This window comes from Siphateles boraxobius, unplaced genomic scaffold (assembly GCF_051911475.1).
Source record: "Siphateles boraxobius isolate OS27281-9 unplaced genomic scaffold, OSU_SipBor_1 92, whole genome shotgun sequence".
Taxonomy (NCBI): Eukaryota; Metazoa; Chordata; class Actinopteri; order Cypriniformes; family Leuciscidae; genus Siphateles; species Siphateles boraxobius.
In genome coordinates, this window is record NW_027509222.1 from 33,859 (window position 1) to 52,500 (window position 18,642).

Below are 18,642 nucleotides of genomic sequence, written 5' to 3' on the forward strand. Positions count from 1 at the left end.
TAATAAACCAGTTCTGGGTGAATTCTGTCTTCAGGGCTCGACTGATCCTCCGGTTTCTTCTGTTGTCTCAGGAACACACACACATTCCAGCGCTGCAGATTTATTGAGGGTTTGCTTCACAATCAGGCCCAGAGCAAATGCAAATTATAGTGATCGAGTCGCATTCTTCAGCAAACACAGCCGCTCGTAACGCGCTGACAAATCCCTTCCTGGAGGAAACACACTGACGCCGCTTTGTTGTGTTCTTTACATTACATTTATTCATTTAGCAGACGCTTTTATCCAAAGCAACTTACAAATGAGAACAATAGAAGCTGTGAAACTAACAGTATGCAAGTGCTATGACCCTTCCCAGTTTAGTCTAATGCACTTTTTACAATTATAAATTCAGGAAATGTCACCAAGATGGTTTTATGTGCACGCCACCGTATCAAACTGTAAATCTACACGTTTTCGCGTCAGAAACGCGAAGAATCTGAACTGTGTGTTTTCTCTAGTATTTCTGCACTAAAAGTATCAGATCTCAGTATGAACGTTAACTTTACTCGTATACTGTGTGACGACTAGTGACTCATCTGGGTCTGATTTCCATTTCTAATAAGGCGCTTTTTGAGAAACATGCTTAAAATACTCATAACTGTAAGTGCCTGAAGATATAAAAGATCATTGTTCCTGAAGTCCGGAGATATCAGTGCTGTTCCTGAAGCTCTTTACAATTTTGTTGTTGGGAAATTTCGTTTTATTAGGAGTGTGACGATACATTTAGCTCACGAGACGAGACTGTACCCAATATTGTGTTTTTACGAAATTTTAACACTAAAATTTAACACTTTTTAAAAAATCTTCAATGTATCACAAAAAGCAAAACAATGCAGGAGCATTTTAAAATGTTTTAACTAGTCTAGGGCTGACACTAACGATTGTTGGATTTGTGTGTGTGTGTGTGTGTGTATGTGTGTGTTACTTACAATGCATTTATAATAACAATAAGGCAATAATAATCGGTACAAATAAAGTATCTAGAGAGTGATCGCTTGGTTTTATTGAACAACAGTGATTAAAGCTAGTTTAGAGATGAAACCGTAGAACGTCTAAAGTGAAATATGGAAATAACATCAGCGCTAACTATAAATAACTTTATTTATAGGTAATATAAATATATTTTGATCATCGTTCTGAATCTTATCTAGACGTAGTCTTTGACAAAAATGCGATTTTTTTTGTTTTTTAGCTTTTTGATCAAAATGTTACTTGTTTTTATGAAACTTTGAAGCTAGAATAGTGTTTTTTGTTTGTTTAAAAGCAGAGGCTCTTTTCTTTCTTTTGAGATATTGCATGTTCAGATATTCATACAACAAAATATTCTGTGAACCATGAAAGTTTTGTGAAAATGATCCAAATCACTGGCGGAGAAAGAGTTAAGGAATATAACACACTTTTCATCCATGTTTTAATTCAAACATTAAACATCTGTTGTGCAGCACTTTGTTTGCCCAAAAAATAACGCATTCAGTTTTTATTTGATTACATTTGAAAAGATTAATCAAATTGTTTTGATATTTTTACTTGATTACCACTAGTTTTGATCATACATTTTTTTTGTTGAAGCATAAATCCAGAAAGATTTAAACAGACAGCACTTTTAAAAAAAAAAAATTAAAATGTCTGTGAATATATATATATATATATATTTATTAAATTGTCAATGTTTATAAAAACAAACTTAAAACAGAATCCTGAAAAAATCTAGTAAAAAAACAGAATTTGGGAAAAATGGAATATAGGAAAAAATAAAACTGATTTCATAAAGCCCTACAAGTGTAATATTTGTTAATTTGAATAAATTGTTAAATTGTATAAGTTTCATGATTTTTATTGATTAGACATGCTTTTTGATTACGAAATGTAACCATTAAAACAGAACAAATATATAATTGAAAGAAGAAATCCAACTGATTTCATAAGGCCCCACAAGAGCAACAAATCTGATTCACCATTTACACCTTTTTTTATATCATACATTTGTTTTAAATCATAAATCCTGAAAAATGTAAAATATTTGTAAAGCAAAAAATACACAGTAATTTTTTAATCATATTTTTTTCTTATAAAAATATTTACATTTTTCAGGATTTATGGATTTATTATCAATCAATCAAATTTATGATTAAAAAAATGCATTTATTATTATTATTATTATTAAATTTTTTCAGGAAATGTACATTCTACTTATTATTACTATCATTTATCATTTTTATTTTTTAACAATTTTGTTTAAAAAATATTCAGAATAATGGTGGAGGCTGAATCTTGAATATGTGATTTTCCTCGGTTTTCTGGGTGAATTCTCAGTTTGACGCTTCACACGCATTTAAACGCTGGTTTTTTCGTGTACAGCTGATGCTCCGCCTCTTTCTCTCGGAGGAGGCGTTTGACCCCTGAGACGAGGCGTAACGGCCGGTTCCTGATGATAACCGTCCTCCTCTCTCTGTCTGACAGGTGTTCACCGGCATCAGTCGCAGGAGATCTCCGGTTTCTACTCGCTGCCTCAAGGCCAGATCCCTCCCTCCATGAACTGGTAAGAGTGACGCGCCTCTGTGTGTCCAAACATGTCATTTCAGACCCGCTAATGTAGAGATGTGAAGATAAACTCCATCAGTGTGTGTGGCCTTTAGTGTAAAGCAGAGGGTCAGAACAACACTGACTGACAAGATAATCCGGCATAGTTACAATAGAACAATTAACTGACTCGTCAACTTTTAAAAGGGAAGAGAAAACAACGTTTCTATATTTTTCAACTTTCCCATTAAAAAAATGATTACATATTTAATAATTCCCTCTTTTAACTGAAGACTATGCAGTGCATCCGGAAAGTATTCACAGCGCTTCACTTTTTCCACTTTTTGCCTTATTCCAAAATGGATTAAATTCATTATTTTCTTCAAAATTCTACAAAAAATACCCCATTCTGACAATGTGAAAAAAGTTTCTTTGAAATCTTTGCAAATTTATTGAAAATAAAAAAAACCTAAAAGAATCATACATAAGTACATAAGTATTCACAGCTTTTGCCATGACACTCAAAATTGAGCTCAGGTGCCTCCCGTGTCCGACGGGTCAAGTAATAAAAATAACATTCTGATTAATTTCGGGTGGGTCGCGTGTGGATATGATAAATTAACGAGAATATTAACTACATTCTGTAAAAAATGAGCATGTCTAAAATGTAAATTTTTTCCGACAGACCTTTTTAAGCAGAAATGGAGCAAGTCCGAGAGTGAAGTAAAAAAGAATTGAAAATAAAACAAAAGGAAGGAAAGAAAGAAAAGTATTGTGTGGGAGCGTTTTAGCGAAGTGGTTAACAAGGATGAATCAAGTGCTCTGTCTGTGTGTGTGTGTGTGTGTGTGTCTGTGTGTGTGTCGCAGTGATAGAAACATTCCAGTTTAAGTTTCAAGGGAGTAAAGCCTGTTTGTGCCATTAAGAAAACGAAATTCTGTCAAAATTTTTTTTGATTTAAATAAATGTTCATTTAAAACCAGCACTCGTTCATCAGTGTATTATGTTAGCATTAGAGATGCGCGCATCAACCGTCGCCGAGTCCGCTGTTGATCATCCATTTATCATCACGCCTAACAACACATAAGAATAATTGTTATTTGACCATCGGGTGTGGATCTTTAAATCAGAGAGCATTATTGGTGCGGGCGTATGATCTGTTTATGTCTGCATATTCGGGTGACGTTGGAGCTCATCCGCGCATCTCTAGTGCACATGTGTATTACGCGTCTAGTCTACACTTATGCGCGTTTGAATATATATTTGCGTGTAGTTTTTTACAAATGTGAGACAGTGGAGACTAGTGACACTTCAGGACTGCGTCGTCGCCAGGCGCAGGTCCTTCATCAGATCTGGAGTGTGTGTGTGTGTGTGTGTGTGTGTGTGTGTGTGTGTGTGTGTGTGTGTATGTGTGTGTGTGTGTTAGTGTGTCCAGGCGCAGGTCCTTCATCAGATCTGGAGTGTGTATGTGTGTGTGTGTTAGTGTGTCCAGGTGCAGTTCCTTCATCAGATCTGGAGTGTGTATGTGTGTGTGTGTTAGTGTGTCCAGGTGCAGTTCCTTCATCAGATCTGGAGTGTGTATGTGTGTGTGTGTTAGTGTGTCCAGGTGCAGTTCCTTCATCAGATCTGGAGTGTGTATGTGTGTGTGTGTTAGTGTGTCCAGGTGCAGTTCCTTCATCAGATCTGGAGTGTGTATGTGTGTGTGTGTTAGTGTGTCCAGGCGCAGGTCCTTCATCAGATCTGGAGTGTGTATGTGTGTGTGTGTGTTAGTGTGTCCAGGTGCAGTTCCTTCATCAGATCTGGAGTGTGTATGTGTGTGTGTGTTAGTGTGTCCAGGTGCAGTTCCTTCATCAGATCTGGAGTGTGTATGTGTGTGTGTGTGTTAGTGTGTGTTAGTGTGTATGTGTGTGTGTGTTAGTGTGTCCAGGCGCAGGTCCTTCATCAGATCTGGAGTGTGTATGTGTGTGTGTGTGTTAGTGTGTCCAGGCGCAGGTCCTTCATCAGATCTGGAGTGTGTATGTGTGTGTGTGTGTTAGTGTGTCCAGGCGCAGGTCCTTCATCAGATCTGGAGTGTGTATGTGTGTGTGTGTGTTAGTGTGTCCAGGCGCAGGTCCTTCATCAGATCTGGAGTGTGTATGTGTGTGTGTGTGTTAGTGTGTCCAGGCGCAGGTCCTTCATCAGATCTGGAGTGTGTATGTGTGTGTGTGTGTTAGTGTGTCCAGGCGCAGGTCCTTCATCAGATCTGGAGTGTGTATGTGTGTGTGTGTTAGTGTGTCCAGGCGCAGGTCCTTCATCAGATCTGGAGTGTGTATGTGTGTGTGTGTTAGTGTGTCCAGGCGCAGGTCCTTCATCAGATCTGGAGTGTGTATGTGTGTGTGTGTGTTAGTGTGTTCAGGCGCCGGTCCTTCATCAGATCTGGAGTGTGTATGTGTGTGTGTGTGTTAGTGTGTCCAGGCGCAGGTCCTTCATCAGATCTGGAGTGTGTATGTGTGTGTGTGTGTTAGTGTGTCCAGGCGCAGGTCCTTCATCAGATCTGGAGTGTGTATGTGTGTGTGTGTGTTAGTGTGTCCAGGCGCAGGTCCTTCATCAGATCTGGAGTGTGTATGTGTGTGTGTGTGTGTGTTAGTGTGTCCAGGCGCAGGTCCTTCATCAGATCTGGAGTGTGTATGTGTGTGTGTGTGTTAGTGTGTCCAGGCGCAGGTCTTTCATCAGATCTGGAGTGTGTATGTGTGTGTGTGTGTTAGTGTGTCCAGGCGCAGGTCCTTCATCAGATCTGGAGTGTGTATTTGTGTGTGTGTGTTAGTGTGTCCAGGCGCAGGTCCTTCATCAGATCTGGAGTGTGTATGTGTGTGTGTGTGTTAGTGTGTCCAGGCGCAGGTCCTTCATCAGATCTGGAGTGTGTATGTGTGTGTGTGTTAGTGTGTCCAGGCGCAGGTCCTTCATCAGATCTGGAGTGTGTATGTGTGTGTGTGTGTTAGTGTGTCCAGGCGCAGGTCCTTCATCAGATCTGGAGTGTGTATGTGTGTGTGTGTGTTAGTGTGTCCAGGCGCAGGTCCTTCATCAGATCTGGAGTGTGTATGTGTGTGTGTGTGTTAGTGTGTCCAGGCGCAGGTCCTTCATCAGATCTGGAGTGTGTATGTGTGTGTGTGTGTTAGTGTGTCCAGGCGCAGGTCCTTCATCAGATCTGGAGTGTGTATGTGTGTGTGTGTGTTAGTGTGTCCAGGCGCAGGTCCTTCATCAGATCTGGAGTGTGTATGTGTGTGTGTGTGTTAGTGTGTCCAGGCGCAGGTCCTTCATCAGATCTGGAGTGTGTATGTGTGTGTGTGTTAGTGTGTCCAGGCGCAGGTCCTTCATCAGATCTGGAGTGTGTATGTGTGTGTGTGTTAGTGTGTCCAGGCGCAGGTCCTTCATCAGATCTGGAGTGTGTATGTGTGTGTGTGTGTTAGTGTGTTCAGGCGCCGGTCCTTCATCAGATCTGGAGTGTGTATGTGTGTGTGTGTGTTAGTGTGTCCAGGCGCAGGTCCTTCATCAGATCTGGAGTGTGTATGTGTGTGTGTGTGTTAGTGTGTCCAGGCGCAGGTCCTTCATCAGATCTGGAGTGTGTATGTGTGTGTGTGTGTTAGTGTGTCCAGGCGCAGGTCCTTCATCAGATCTGGAGTGTGTATGTGTGTGTGTGTGTTAGTGTGTCCAGGCGCAGGTCCTTCATCAGATCTGGAGTGTGTATGTGTGTGTGTGTGTTAGTGTGTCCAGGCGCAGGTCTTTCATCAGATCTGGAGTGTGTGTGTGTGTGTTAGTGTGTCCAGGCGCAGGTCCTTCATCAGATCTGGAGTGTGTATTTGTGTGTGTGTGTTAGTGTGTCCAGGCGCAGGTCCTTCATCAGATCTGGAGTGTGTATGTGTGTGTGTGTGTTAGTGTGTCCAGGCGCAGGTCCTTCATCAGATCTGGAGTGTGTATGTGTGTGTGTGTTAGTGTGTCCAGGCGCAGGTCCTTCATCAGATCTGGAGTGTGTATGTGTGTGTGTGTGTTAGTGTGTCCAGGCGCAGGTCCTTCATCAGATCTGGAGTGTGTATGTGTGTGTGTGTTAGTGTGTCCAGGCGCAGGTCCTTCATCAGATCTGGAGTGTGTATGTGTGTGTGTGTGTTAGTGTGTCCAGGCGCAGGTCCTTCATCAGATCTGGAGTGTGTATTTGTGTGTGTGTGTTAGTGTGTCCAGGCGCAGGTCCTTCATCAGATCTGGAGTGTGTATGTGTGTGTGTGTGTTAGTGTGTCCAGGCGCAGGTCCTTCATCAGATCTGGAGTGTGTATGTGTGTGTGTGTGTTAGTGTGTCCAGGCGCAGGTCCTTCATCAGATCTGGAGTGTGTATGTGTGTGTGTGTTAGTGTGTCCGGGCGCAGGTCCTTCATCAGATCTGGAGTGTGTGTGTGTGTGTGTGTGTGTGTGTGTGTGTGTGTGTATGTGTGTGTGTGTGTTAGTGTGTCCAGGCGCAGGTCCTTCATCAGATCTGGAGTGTGTATGCATGTGTGTGTTAGTGTGTCCGGGCGCAGGTCCTTCATCAGATCTGGAGTGTGTGTGTGTGTGTGTGTGTGTGTATGTGTGTGTGTGTGTTAGTGTGTCCAGGCGCAGGTCCTTCATCAGATCTGGAGTGTGTATGTGTGTGTGTGTGTGTTAGTGTGTCCAGGCACAGGTCCTTCATCAGATCTGGAGTGTGTATGTGTGTGTGTGTGTGTTAGTGTGTCCAGGCGCAGGTCCTTCATCAGATCTGGAGTGTGTATGTGTGTGTGTGTGTTAGTGTGTCCAGGCGCAGGTCCTTCATCAGATCTGGAGTGTGTATGTGTGTGTGTGTGTTAGTGTGTCCAGGCGCAGGTCCTTCATCAGATCTGGAGTGTGTGTGTGTGTTAGTGTGTCCAGGCGCAGGTCTTTCATCAGATCTGGAGTGTGTATGTGTGTGTGTGTGTGTGTTAGTGTGTCCAGGCGCAGGTCCTTCATCAGATCTGGAGTGTGTATTTGTGTGTGTGTGTTAGTGTGTCCAGGCGCAGGTCCTTCATCAGATCTGGAGTGTGTATGTGTGTGTGTGTGTTAGTGTGTCCAGGCGCAGGTCCTTCATCAGATCTGGAGTGTGTATGTGTGTGTGTGTTAGTGTGTCCAGGCGCAGGTCCTTCATCAGATCTGGAGTGTGTATGTGTGTGTGTGTGTTAGTGTGTCCAGGCGCAGGTCCTTCATCAGATCTGGAGTGTGTATTTGTGTGTGTGTGTTAGTGTGTCCAGGCGCAGGTCCTTCATCAGATCTGGAGTGTGTATGTGTGTGTGTGTGTTAGTGTGTCCAGGCGCAGGTCCTTCATCAGATCTGGAGTGTGTATGTGTGTGTGTGTGTTAGTGTGTCCAGGCGCAGGTCCTTCATCAGATCTGGAGTGTGTATGTGTGTGTGTGTTAGTGTGTCCGGGCGCAGGTCCTTCATCAGATCTGGAGTGTGTGTGTGTGTGTGTGTGTGTGTGTGTGTGTGTGTGTATGTGTGTGTGTGTGTTAGTGTGTCCAGGCGCAGGTCCTTCATCAGATCTGGAGTGTGTATGCATGTGTGTGTTAGTGTGTCCGGGCGCAGGTCCTTCATCAGATCTGGAGTGTGTGTGTGTGTGTGTGTGTGTGTATGTGTGTGTGTGTGTTAGTGTGTCCAGGCGCAGGTCCTTCATCAGATCTGGAGTGTGTATGTGTGTGTGTGTGTGTTAGTGTGTCCAGGCACAGGTCCTTCATCAGATCTGGAGTGTGTATGTGTGTGTGTGTGTGTTAGTGTGTCCAGGCGCAGGTCCTTCATCAGATCTGGAGTGTGTATGTGTGTGTGTGTGTTAGTGTGTCCAGGCGCAGGTCCTTCATCAGATCTGGAGTGTGTATGTGTGTGTGTGTGTTAGTGTGTCCAGGCGCAGGTCCTTCATCAGATCTGGAGTGTGTGTGTGTGTTAGTGTGTCCAGGCGCAGGTCCTTCATCAGATCTGGAGTGTGTATGTGTGTGTGTGTTAGTGTGTCCAGGCGCAGGTCCTTCATCAGATCTGGAGTGTGTATGTGTGTGTGTGTTAGTGTGTCCAGGCGCCGGTCCTTCATCAGATCTGGAGTGTGTATGTGTGTGTGTGTGTTAGTGTGTCCAGGCGCAGGTCCTTCATCAGATCTGGAGTGTGTATGTGTGTGTGTGTGTTAGTGTGTCCAGGCGCAGGTCCTTCATCAGATCTGGAGTGTGTATGTGTGTGTGTGTGTTAGTGTGTCCAGGCGCAGGTCCTTCATCAGATCTGGAGTGTGTATGTGTGTGTGTGTGTTAGTGTGTCCAGGCGCCGGTCCTTCATCAGATCTGGAGTGTGTATGTGTGTGTGTGTTAGTGTGTCCAGGCGCCGGTCCTTCATCAGATCTGGAGTGTGTATGTGTGTGTGTGTTAGTGTGTCCAGGCGCAGGTCCTTCATCAGATCTGGAGTGTGTATGTGTGTGTGTGTGTTAGTGTGTTCAGGCGCCGGTCCTTCATCAGATCTGGAGTGTGTATGTGTGTGTGTGTGTGTTAGTGTGTCCAGGCGCAGGTCCTTCATCAGATCTGGAGTGTGTATGTGTGTGTGTGTGTTAGTGTGTCCAGGCGCAGGTCCTTCATCAGATCTGGAGTGTGTATGTGTGTGTGTGTGTTAGTGTGTCCAGGCGCCGGTCCTTCATCAGATCTGGAGTGTGTGTGTGTGTGTGTGTTAGTGTGTCCAGGCGCCGGTCCTTCATCAGATCTGGAGTGTGTATGTGTGTGTGTGTGTTAGTGTGTCCAGGCGCAGGTCCTTCATCAGATCTGGAGTGTGTATGTGTGTGTGTGTGTTAGTGTGTCCAGGCGCAGGTCCTTCATCAGATCTGGAGTGTGTGTGTGTTAGTGTGTCCAGGCGCCGGTCCTTCATCAGATCTGGAGTGTGTGTAGCTGCGTTTCCATTACCCTTAAATAGCACAAATTGAAATTGCGAATTGAAAATACGCCCAATGGAAACACGTCAATTTCGCAAAAACTCCCATTTATCCCAAAAAAAGTTTTTACACTCGCGTGAGGTGGTTTTTCAGGGAATTCGAAAAAGGAATATTTCGCAAAACTGCAATGTTTACAGTTTTTGCGCATTTACAGTCACCTGACGGTGTGTTTGGACAGAAGACGAGACGGAGTTCTTTATTAAACTCATAAAAGACAAAAGAATTACGGGAATACTGGACTCTAAACCACTAAGAAATCCCACAATCAAGATCTTGAAGCAGAAATGAGGGAGAAACACCCAGAAACTCCTCATATGAGCCGCTCTCAGTATAAAGGCTGATTTATACTTCTGCGTCGGACCTACGCCGGAGCCTCTATGCCGTAGCCTACGCTTTGGTTTTAATTTATACTTCTGCGTCGTTGTCCGCGTTGACGCACACAGAGGGAGCATGTGAAACCCGAGGAAGCGGTTTGAGCAGACCAATCACAGCGCTTGCGTCCGCGTAGAATTGACGCGTTGTTACATTTTTAGAGAGGTGCACGTCAAGGTACGCCGAAGGGTACGCGCGCTACGCACAGCCTACGGCGTAGCTACGGCGCAAGTTCGACGCAGAAGTATAAATTGGGCTTAATGCTCTTTCCTTGCCATTAATGCTGGATAAACACCCATGTCTCCTTCCATTAAATATAATGTCTAGTGCGGTGGCTGAGATATACGGAAACCTACAAACATCCATCGCCGTGATTGTTGGAATGACTTATCACGCGAAGAAAAAATTACGTTTTAGTCGAATAACATCGGTTAATGGAAACGCCGTCATTTCGCAATGTTTTTTTCTTCGACATTTAGAAAAAACGCAAAAGTTTTGCGCAAATCTGTAATGGAAACGCGCCTAGTGTGTGTGTGTGTGTGTCCAGGCGTAGGTCCTTCATCAGATCCGGATACGGCCTGGATCCGGCGGACTGCGGTAAACTTCGGGGTAAACAGAGATAAACTAATATTAGCGTAGACGCCATCCTTCTTATGATGTAACGAGTAGTGAAGTGTTCCCTGTTCAAATCTCACCTCTGTAAACTGTCTATATAAGGTCTCACAGTTTACAATGCATTTCAGGGCACAAACCAAGCCATGAAGTCCAAGGAATTGTCTGTAGACCTCCGAGACAGGGTTGTATGGAGGCACAGATCTGGGGAAGGGTACAGACACACAGCATTGAAGGTCCCAATGAGCACAGTGGCCTCCATCATCCGTAAAGGGAAGAAGTGTGGAGCCAGCAGGACTCGTCCTGGAGCTCAGAAGGACCTCCGTCTGGGATGAGACCAAGAACCTGATGGACACTCTGACAGAGCTCCAGCGTTTCTCTGTGCCTTTATACAATCCTGTCTCGGAGCTCTACAGACGACTCCTTGGACTTCATGGCTTGTTTGTGCTCTGAAATGCACTGTTAACTGTGGAACCTTATATAGACAGGTGTGTGCCTTTCCAAATCATGTCCAATCAACTGAATTTACCACAGGTGGAGTCCAATCAACCTATAGAAACATCTCGAGGATGACCAGTGGAAACGGGAGCTCAATTTTGAGTGTCATGGCAAAGGCTGTGAATACTCAAGTACATGTGATTCTTTTCGTTTTTTATTAGGGGTTCAAGCACGAAGTGCTGAAACCCTATCGTAATTGTAAGAATTTTTATTATTTTTATTATGCTGTAAAACTTATCGTGAAGCCCAAACCGTAAGGCCTAGAGACTTGAAACTTGGTCATATGCTAGTCCTCTATTTGGGGAGAACTTTGACCCCGATTGGCCAATAGGTGGCGCTACAGCAACATTGCTGGTGGCGCAAAATGAACTTTGTGGGCGGACTAAAGTGGCTATAACTCAAAAAGTAAATGAGATATCTTCACCAAACTCGGGACACATGTGTATGAGTTCATTCTGAGGCCACAGTAAAAATATCGCCTGACTGTTAGTCCGATTGACTTGAAAATTGGTATGCAGTGTCTTGGTCCAAGGTGCCATGTATGTCTATGAGGATATTGGCGTATCTCAAAAATCATGGCCGCCATCAGGTTACGAACAACTATCCTAACCCTATCGAAGCGAAACTCGATGGGTAGGTTCGACTCATGGCCCTTGAGGTCTATAAGAATTTTGAAAGAAATCGGCCACTAGTTGGCGCTAACGAGTTTTACAGCTCTGTAATCACGTGGTGTTGCACACATCCACACAATATGCATATCCTATTGATGATAGATCTCCTCATACTGAACAACTTTGCCTCAAGGACCATTGCTGTCAATTGTATTGTTCATTAAATATTCGCAATTATGTTAAACTACTTTTGCGAACTAGTCCTAGGTTTTTTGCCCGATCGAAATCAAACCAGTCTAGGACAATTCTCTGGACTCTCTAGAACAATAATTATCGAAAATGGACGTGGCAAAATGCAGTCGAAAGCCTATAAATCCTAAACAAAAACTTCACAAACAAGCATGCAAAATTTTATGGAGATCGACTATAGGTGGCACTATAACTGTTAAAAAGCTTAAAAACCAGGTATTTCCTATGGTAAATTGCCTGTATTGGCTGTAAATGGTCTTTCCCTCTATGATGTCAATGAATCAATGCTTGCCAAATAAAATTAATGTCTTTTTATGCATATGTGCTTAAAGGCCTTATATGCTTGAACCCCGATAAATGCTGCTTGCAGCTTTAATTATTATTAAATCTGCAAATATTTCAAACAAATTTTTCATATTGTCATTATGGGGTATTGTTTGTAGAATTCTGAGGAAAATAATTAATTTAATCCATTTTGGAATAAGGCTGTAACAAAACAAAATGTGGAAAAAGTGAAGCGCTGTGAAAACGTTCCGGATGCACTGCAAATTGCATGTTTGAGGTCTAAACAACTACATTCTCAACTACAAAAAACTCTTTGACACGATAATAGTGGTATTAGTAAAATCATAGTGGGTTTGCTTCTCCACCATTGACGCTTTCTGTGAGAAATGCAGAGTGATATAAGTGGTGAAACGGTTTGTGTAGTCGTAGTGCATTCGCAAAAATGCAGAGTGCCTCCGTCAGTCATTTTTCAGACAACCAAATAGTCGTGCCCAAAACACCCAGCATTGGTTGAGTCCGGAGCGCAGTGTTGGGAGGCGTTCCTCTAACTGTGTCCCCCGACCCACAGGACAAATCAGTCTGTCTATCCTCTGCCCTCCTGCGGCTTCAGACAGTCCTTCTCCTCCAGCCTGCCGAGCAGCTCCCCATACCCCAGGTACAGTACAGTGCACCGATCCGACGCTTCAGCCCTGTGTGTGTCACTGACGATCCAACGCTTCAGCCCTGTGTGTGTCACCGACTGATCAATCGCGACGCTTCAGCCCTGTGTTGCTGACGATCAATCGCGACGCTTCAGCCCTGTGTCGCTGACGATCAATCATGACGCTTCAGCCCTGTGTGTGTCACTGACGATCAATCTCGATGCTTCAGCCCTGTGTCACTGACGATCAATCGTGGCGCTTCAGCCCTGTATCACTGACGATCAATCGTGACGCTTCAGCCCTGTGTGTCACTGACCGATCAATCGCGACGCTTCAGCCCTGTGTGTCACTGACGATCAATCTCGACGCTTCAGCCCTGTGTGTGTCACTGACGATCAATCTCGACGCTCCAGCCCTGTGTGTGTCACTGACCGATCAATCGCGACGCTTCAGCCCTGTGTGTGTCACTGACGATCAATCTCGACGCTTCAGCCCTGTGTGTGTCACTGACCGATCAATCTCGACGCTTCAGCCCTGTGTGTGTCACTGATTGATCAATCGTGACGCTTCAGCCCTGTGTGTCATTGACCGATCGATCGTGACGCTTCAGCCCTGTGTGCGTCACTGACCGATCAATCGCGCCGCTTCAGCCTTATGTGCGTCAATGACCGATCAATCGCGACGCTTCAGCCCTGTGTGTGTCACTGACCGATCAATCGCGACGCTTCAGCCCTGTGTGCGTCACTGACCGATCAATCTCAACGCTTCAGCCCTGTGTGTGTCACTGACCGATCAATCGCGACGCTTCAGCCCTGTGTGTGTCACTGACCGATCAATCACGACGCTTCAGCCCTGTGTGTGTAACTCTGACCGATCAATCGCGACGCTTCAGCCCTGTGTGTGTCACTGATTGATCAATCGCGACGCTTCAGCCCTGTGTGTGTCACTGATTGATCAATCGTGACGCTTCAGCCCTGTGTGTGTCACTGACCGATCAATTGCGACGCTTCAGCCCTGTGTGTCACTGACCGATTGATCACAACGCTTCAGCCCTGTGTGTGTCACTGACCGATCAATCGCGACGCTTCAGCCCTGTGTGTGTCACTGACCGATTGATCACGACGCTTCAGCCCTGTGTGTGTCACTGACCGATCAATCACGACGCTTCAGCCCTGTGTGTGTCACTGACCGATCAATCGCGATGCTTCAGTCCTGTGTGCGTCACTGACCGATCAATCACGCCGCTTCAGCCTTATGTGTGTCACTGACCGATCAATCGCGACGCTTCAGCCCTTTGTGCGTCACTGACCAATCAATCTTAACGCTTCAGCCCTGTGTGTCACTGACCGATCAATCGCGATGCTTCAGCCCTGTGTGCGTCACTGACCGATCAATCACGCCGCTTCAGCCTTATGTGCATCACTAACCGATCAATCGCGACGCTTCAGCCCTTTGTGCGTCACTGACCAATCAATCTTAACGCTTCAGCCCTGTGTGTGTCACTGACCGATCAATCACGACGCTTCAGCCCTGTGTGTGTAACTCTGACCGATCAATCACGACGCTTCAGCCCTGTGTGTGTCACTGATTGATCAATCGTGACGCTTCAGCCCTGTGTGTGTCACTGATCGATCAATTGCGACGCTTCAGCCCTGTGTGTCACTGACCGATTGATCCCGACGCTTCAGCCCTGTGTGTGTCACTGACCGATCAATCGCGACGCTTCAGCCCTGTGTGTGTCACTGACCGATCAATCACGACGCTTCAGCCCTGTGTGTGTCACTGACCGATCAATCACGACGCTTCAGCCCTGTGTGTGTAACTCTGACCGATCAATCGCGACGCTTCAGCCCTGTGTGTGTCACTGACCGATCAATCACGACGCTTCAGCCCTGTGTGTGTCACTGACCGATCAATCACGACGCTTCAGCCCTGTGTGTGTCACTGACCGATCAATCACGACGCTTCAGCCCTGTGTGTGTAACTCTGACCGATCAATCGCGACGCTTCAGCCCTGTGTGTGTCACTGACCGATCAATCACGACGCTTCAGCCCTGTGTGTGTAACTCTGGCCGATCAATCGCGACGCTTCAGCCCTGTGTGTGTCACTGACCGATCAATTACGACGCTTCAGCCCTGTGTGTCACTGACCGATCAATCACGACGCTTCAGCCCTGTGTGTCACTGACCGATCAATCACGACGCTTCAGCCCTGTGTGTGTCACTGACCGATCAATCACGACGCTTCAGCCCTGTGTGTGTAACTCTGACCGATCAATCGCGACGCTTCAGCCCTGTGTGTGTCACTGACCGATCAATCACGACGCTTCAGCCCTGTGTGTGTCACTGACCGATCAATCGTGGCGCTTCAGCCCTGTGTGTGTCACTGACCGATCAATCACGACGCTTCAGCCCTGTGTGTCACTGACCGATCAATCACGACGCTTCAGCCCTGTGTGTGTCACTGACCGATCAATCGCGACGCTTCAGCCCTGTGTGTGTCACTGACCGATCAATCACGACGCTTCAGCCCTGTTTGTGTCACTGACCGATCAATCACGACGCTTCAGCCCTGTGTGTGTCACTGACCGATCAATCGCGACGCTTCAGCCCTGTGTCACTGACGATCAATCGCGACGCTTCAGCCCTGTGTGTCACTGACCGATCAATCGCGACGCTTCAGCCCTGTGTGTCACTGACCGATCAATCACGACGCTTCAGCCCTGTGTGTCACTGACCGATCAATCGCGACGCTTCAGCCCTGTGTGTGTCACTGACCGATCAATCACGACGCTTCAGCCCTGTGTGTGTCACTGACCGATCAATCACGACGCTTCAGCCCTGTGTGTGTCACTGACCGATCAATCACGACGCTTCAGCCCTGTGTGTCACTGACCGATCAATCACGACGCTTCAGCCCTGTGTGTGTCACTGACCGATCAATCGCGACGCTTCAGCCCTGTTTGTGTCACTGACCGATCAATCGCGACGCTTCAGCCCTGTTTGTGTCACTGACCGATCAATCGCAACGCTTCAGCCCTGTGTGTGTCACTGACCGATCAATCGCGACGCTTCAGCCCTGTGTGTGTCACTGACCGATCAATCACGACGCTTCAGCCCTGTGTGTGTCACTGACCGATCAATCGCGACGCTTCAGCCCTGTTTGTGTCACTGACCGATCAATCGCGACGCTTCAGCCCTGTGTGTGTCACTGACCGATCAATCGCGACGCTTCAGCCCTGTTTGTGTCACTGACCGATCAATCGCAACGCTTCAGCCCTGTGTGTGTCGCAGCTTCACTATCAGCCCAACTCTATGCTAGTAGGGGCTTTCGCATCGGATAGTTCTAGGAACTGGCCACCAGGATGGTCTCCCAAGAACTAGTGATTCCCTTAGGAACGTTTTCCTGGTTGCATTCGCACCGCCAGTAGAAACTCTGAAGTGACGTAAGACACACATTTTGTTGTGACTTTTATTTTGACGGCACTGAGAACAACTGAGCTCACAGTGCTCTCATTCTCCGTGTTCATTAGTTTACGATCGGTCTAACAGTCCTGTCTCATACGGTATTAGAAAGAACTGTTATACACACAAAGTAGACAGTCATGAAAAGTTATTAGTGTATGGCGTGTGTTTGATGTCCAATGTTGCTGAGCAGAAATATATAATCATGTTTCTGATGATTATTTAGCAAAAAAATTACCTTTCTATAAATTTTGTTTGAGCTGCAGTACCGAACGCTTCTACTAGATGAAACTGGTCTCCCATTAATATCCAATGCGCTCGTTTTTGACCGTTCACATAGCAAACACACACACAAAAAAATCATGGACATGATTCGAGCAGGTTAAGAACAATGGTCCTGTAAGAAATAGTCACATTTGTGCTCCTCGCGGCCAAAATTGAGCACATTAGAAATTAATGGGAGACCAATTTCATCTAGTGGAAGCGTTCGGTACTGCGGCCAAACAAAATCTGACCGACAGCTCGTTTTCTGAGATATCAGGCTCAAATTTTGAACACAACTTGTCTTCGATTTTCTCAGTTTTAGACTAAAACCTGTTTTTCTTAACAATAAATGTAAAATTCACTTTAGTTCACTTTTCTAAACTTTTTTCACTTCAGCAATAATCTGCCAAGTGTCATCTTTGAAAAGAGATCAAACTTCAGTCTGTTGCTCTAAAGCATTTAAGATTTACGACAGTTTAAGTTGGACATTTATATTTCAGGTCTATGCTCAAAAAGTGAATAAATGGATTATAAATACAGCGTAAATAAAATTTAGTACCATAAAATCCATTGAAAATATATTTTAAAAAAACATTATCGAACTAAAATATAGGACATTAATTTCATTGAAATAAATAAAATACATTTCTGTCATTTTTGACCGACATGTGAAGAGCTCCAGAGGGTTAAATGGTTAGTTCACCCAAAAATGTAAAATCTGTCAGTAATTACTCTCCCCCATGTTGTTCAACCCCGTAAGACCTTCGTTCATCTTCGGGACACAAATTAAGATATTTTTGATTAAATCTGAGAGCTGGATCACTCCTCCATAGGCTGCTAGGTAATTGATATCTGCCAGCCCAGAAAAGTTAGTAGAGACAATGTTTAAAATAGTACAACGCTTCTGTTTTGTGGGTCAGAACGGAGGCTCACTATTGGCCGACGCTGGTCATGTGTGTGATGCGTGTGATGCTGGTCAATAGTGAGCCTGCGTGTGACGTACAACACAGAAGAGCTGTGCTGTTACACTAGTGAACTCACTCGAGGGCCACACAGAAGAAAATCAATAGTTGAAATAAATTCATTGTTGTTTTGTTTGCACACAAAAAATATTCTCATCGCTTGATAAACTTAAGATTGAGCCACTGTAGTCACTTGGACTATTTTAAACATTGTCTTTACTAACTTTCTGGGCCGGCAAGTTTCAACTACAAAGAAGGCTTTAGAGGAGTGAGACAGCTCAACTCACTCTCAGATTTAATCAAAAATATCTTAATTCGTGTTCTGAAGATGAACGAAGGTCTTACGGGCTTGAACAACATTAGGGAGAGTAATTACTGACAGAATTTACATTTTTGGGTGAACTATCCCTTTAAAGTACTGATAATCTGCTTGCTTCACACCAAGGACGATATACTTATAGAAATCATCATCATGCCACAAATGCTTTCAACAGAGCATGAGTTTCATGAACCCGGAACGTTCCTGTAATAAGGTACGAGAAATAGTGCTGTGAATGCGTCACCGCCTACATGTGCTTTAATATGCAGATCAGCAGATCTAGTGGTCAACTGTTGTATTGCGGGTCAGTTTGGCCCACATTCGATTTCAGCCTGAAAACTGCTTGAAATGCTGGTTAAACTATTTCTTTCTGCAATAGAGGTTTTATTTTTGCACGACTCTTTAGTGTTTTTGTAGTGTTGATTTTTTTGGTAAGTTACATGGAAACCAACGGAGGTAAATAGTTAATATCTGTGCAGAGACACACACACACACGTGATGAACCACAAGACTGCAGCTGTACGTTCTGCAAGTTTCACAGTAAAACACTTTCTTGTGAATGTGTATCCTCAGCCAGCCACACACACACACACACACACACACACACACACACACACACACACACACACACACACACACAGTAACCCATAGGTGTTTTGGGTGCCGTCAGCTCAGGTTCTGATGGATCTCGCGTGTGTGTTTGATGATGGTCTCCTCGCTCAAAGACGCCTGTGGTTTCGCTTTGTAACCCAAAACCCGAATTAGATTAACAAATCATGTTAATATCCTTACATGGAGTAATTAATCCAAGCTGTGGACATGTTTTTATTCGGATGTCAACCGA

At 45.0% G+C, this 18,642-nt stretch overlaps 1 protein-coding gene across 1 annotated transcript in view; it reads left to right on the forward strand.

Moving 5' to 3' along the window:
• Positions 1-18,642, forward strand: part of tcf7 (transcription factor 7) — a 77,201-nt gene that overhangs the window by 25,975 nt on the left and 32,584 nt on the right. The window contains exons 3-4 of the mRNA XM_077224751.1: positions 2,500-2,578; positions 12,716-12,802. Of these exons, the coding sequence (XP_077080866.1) occupies positions 2,500-2,578; positions 12,716-12,802 (166 nt within the window). The remainder of the gene's footprint in view (positions 1-2,499; positions 2,579-12,715; positions 12,803-18,642) is intronic.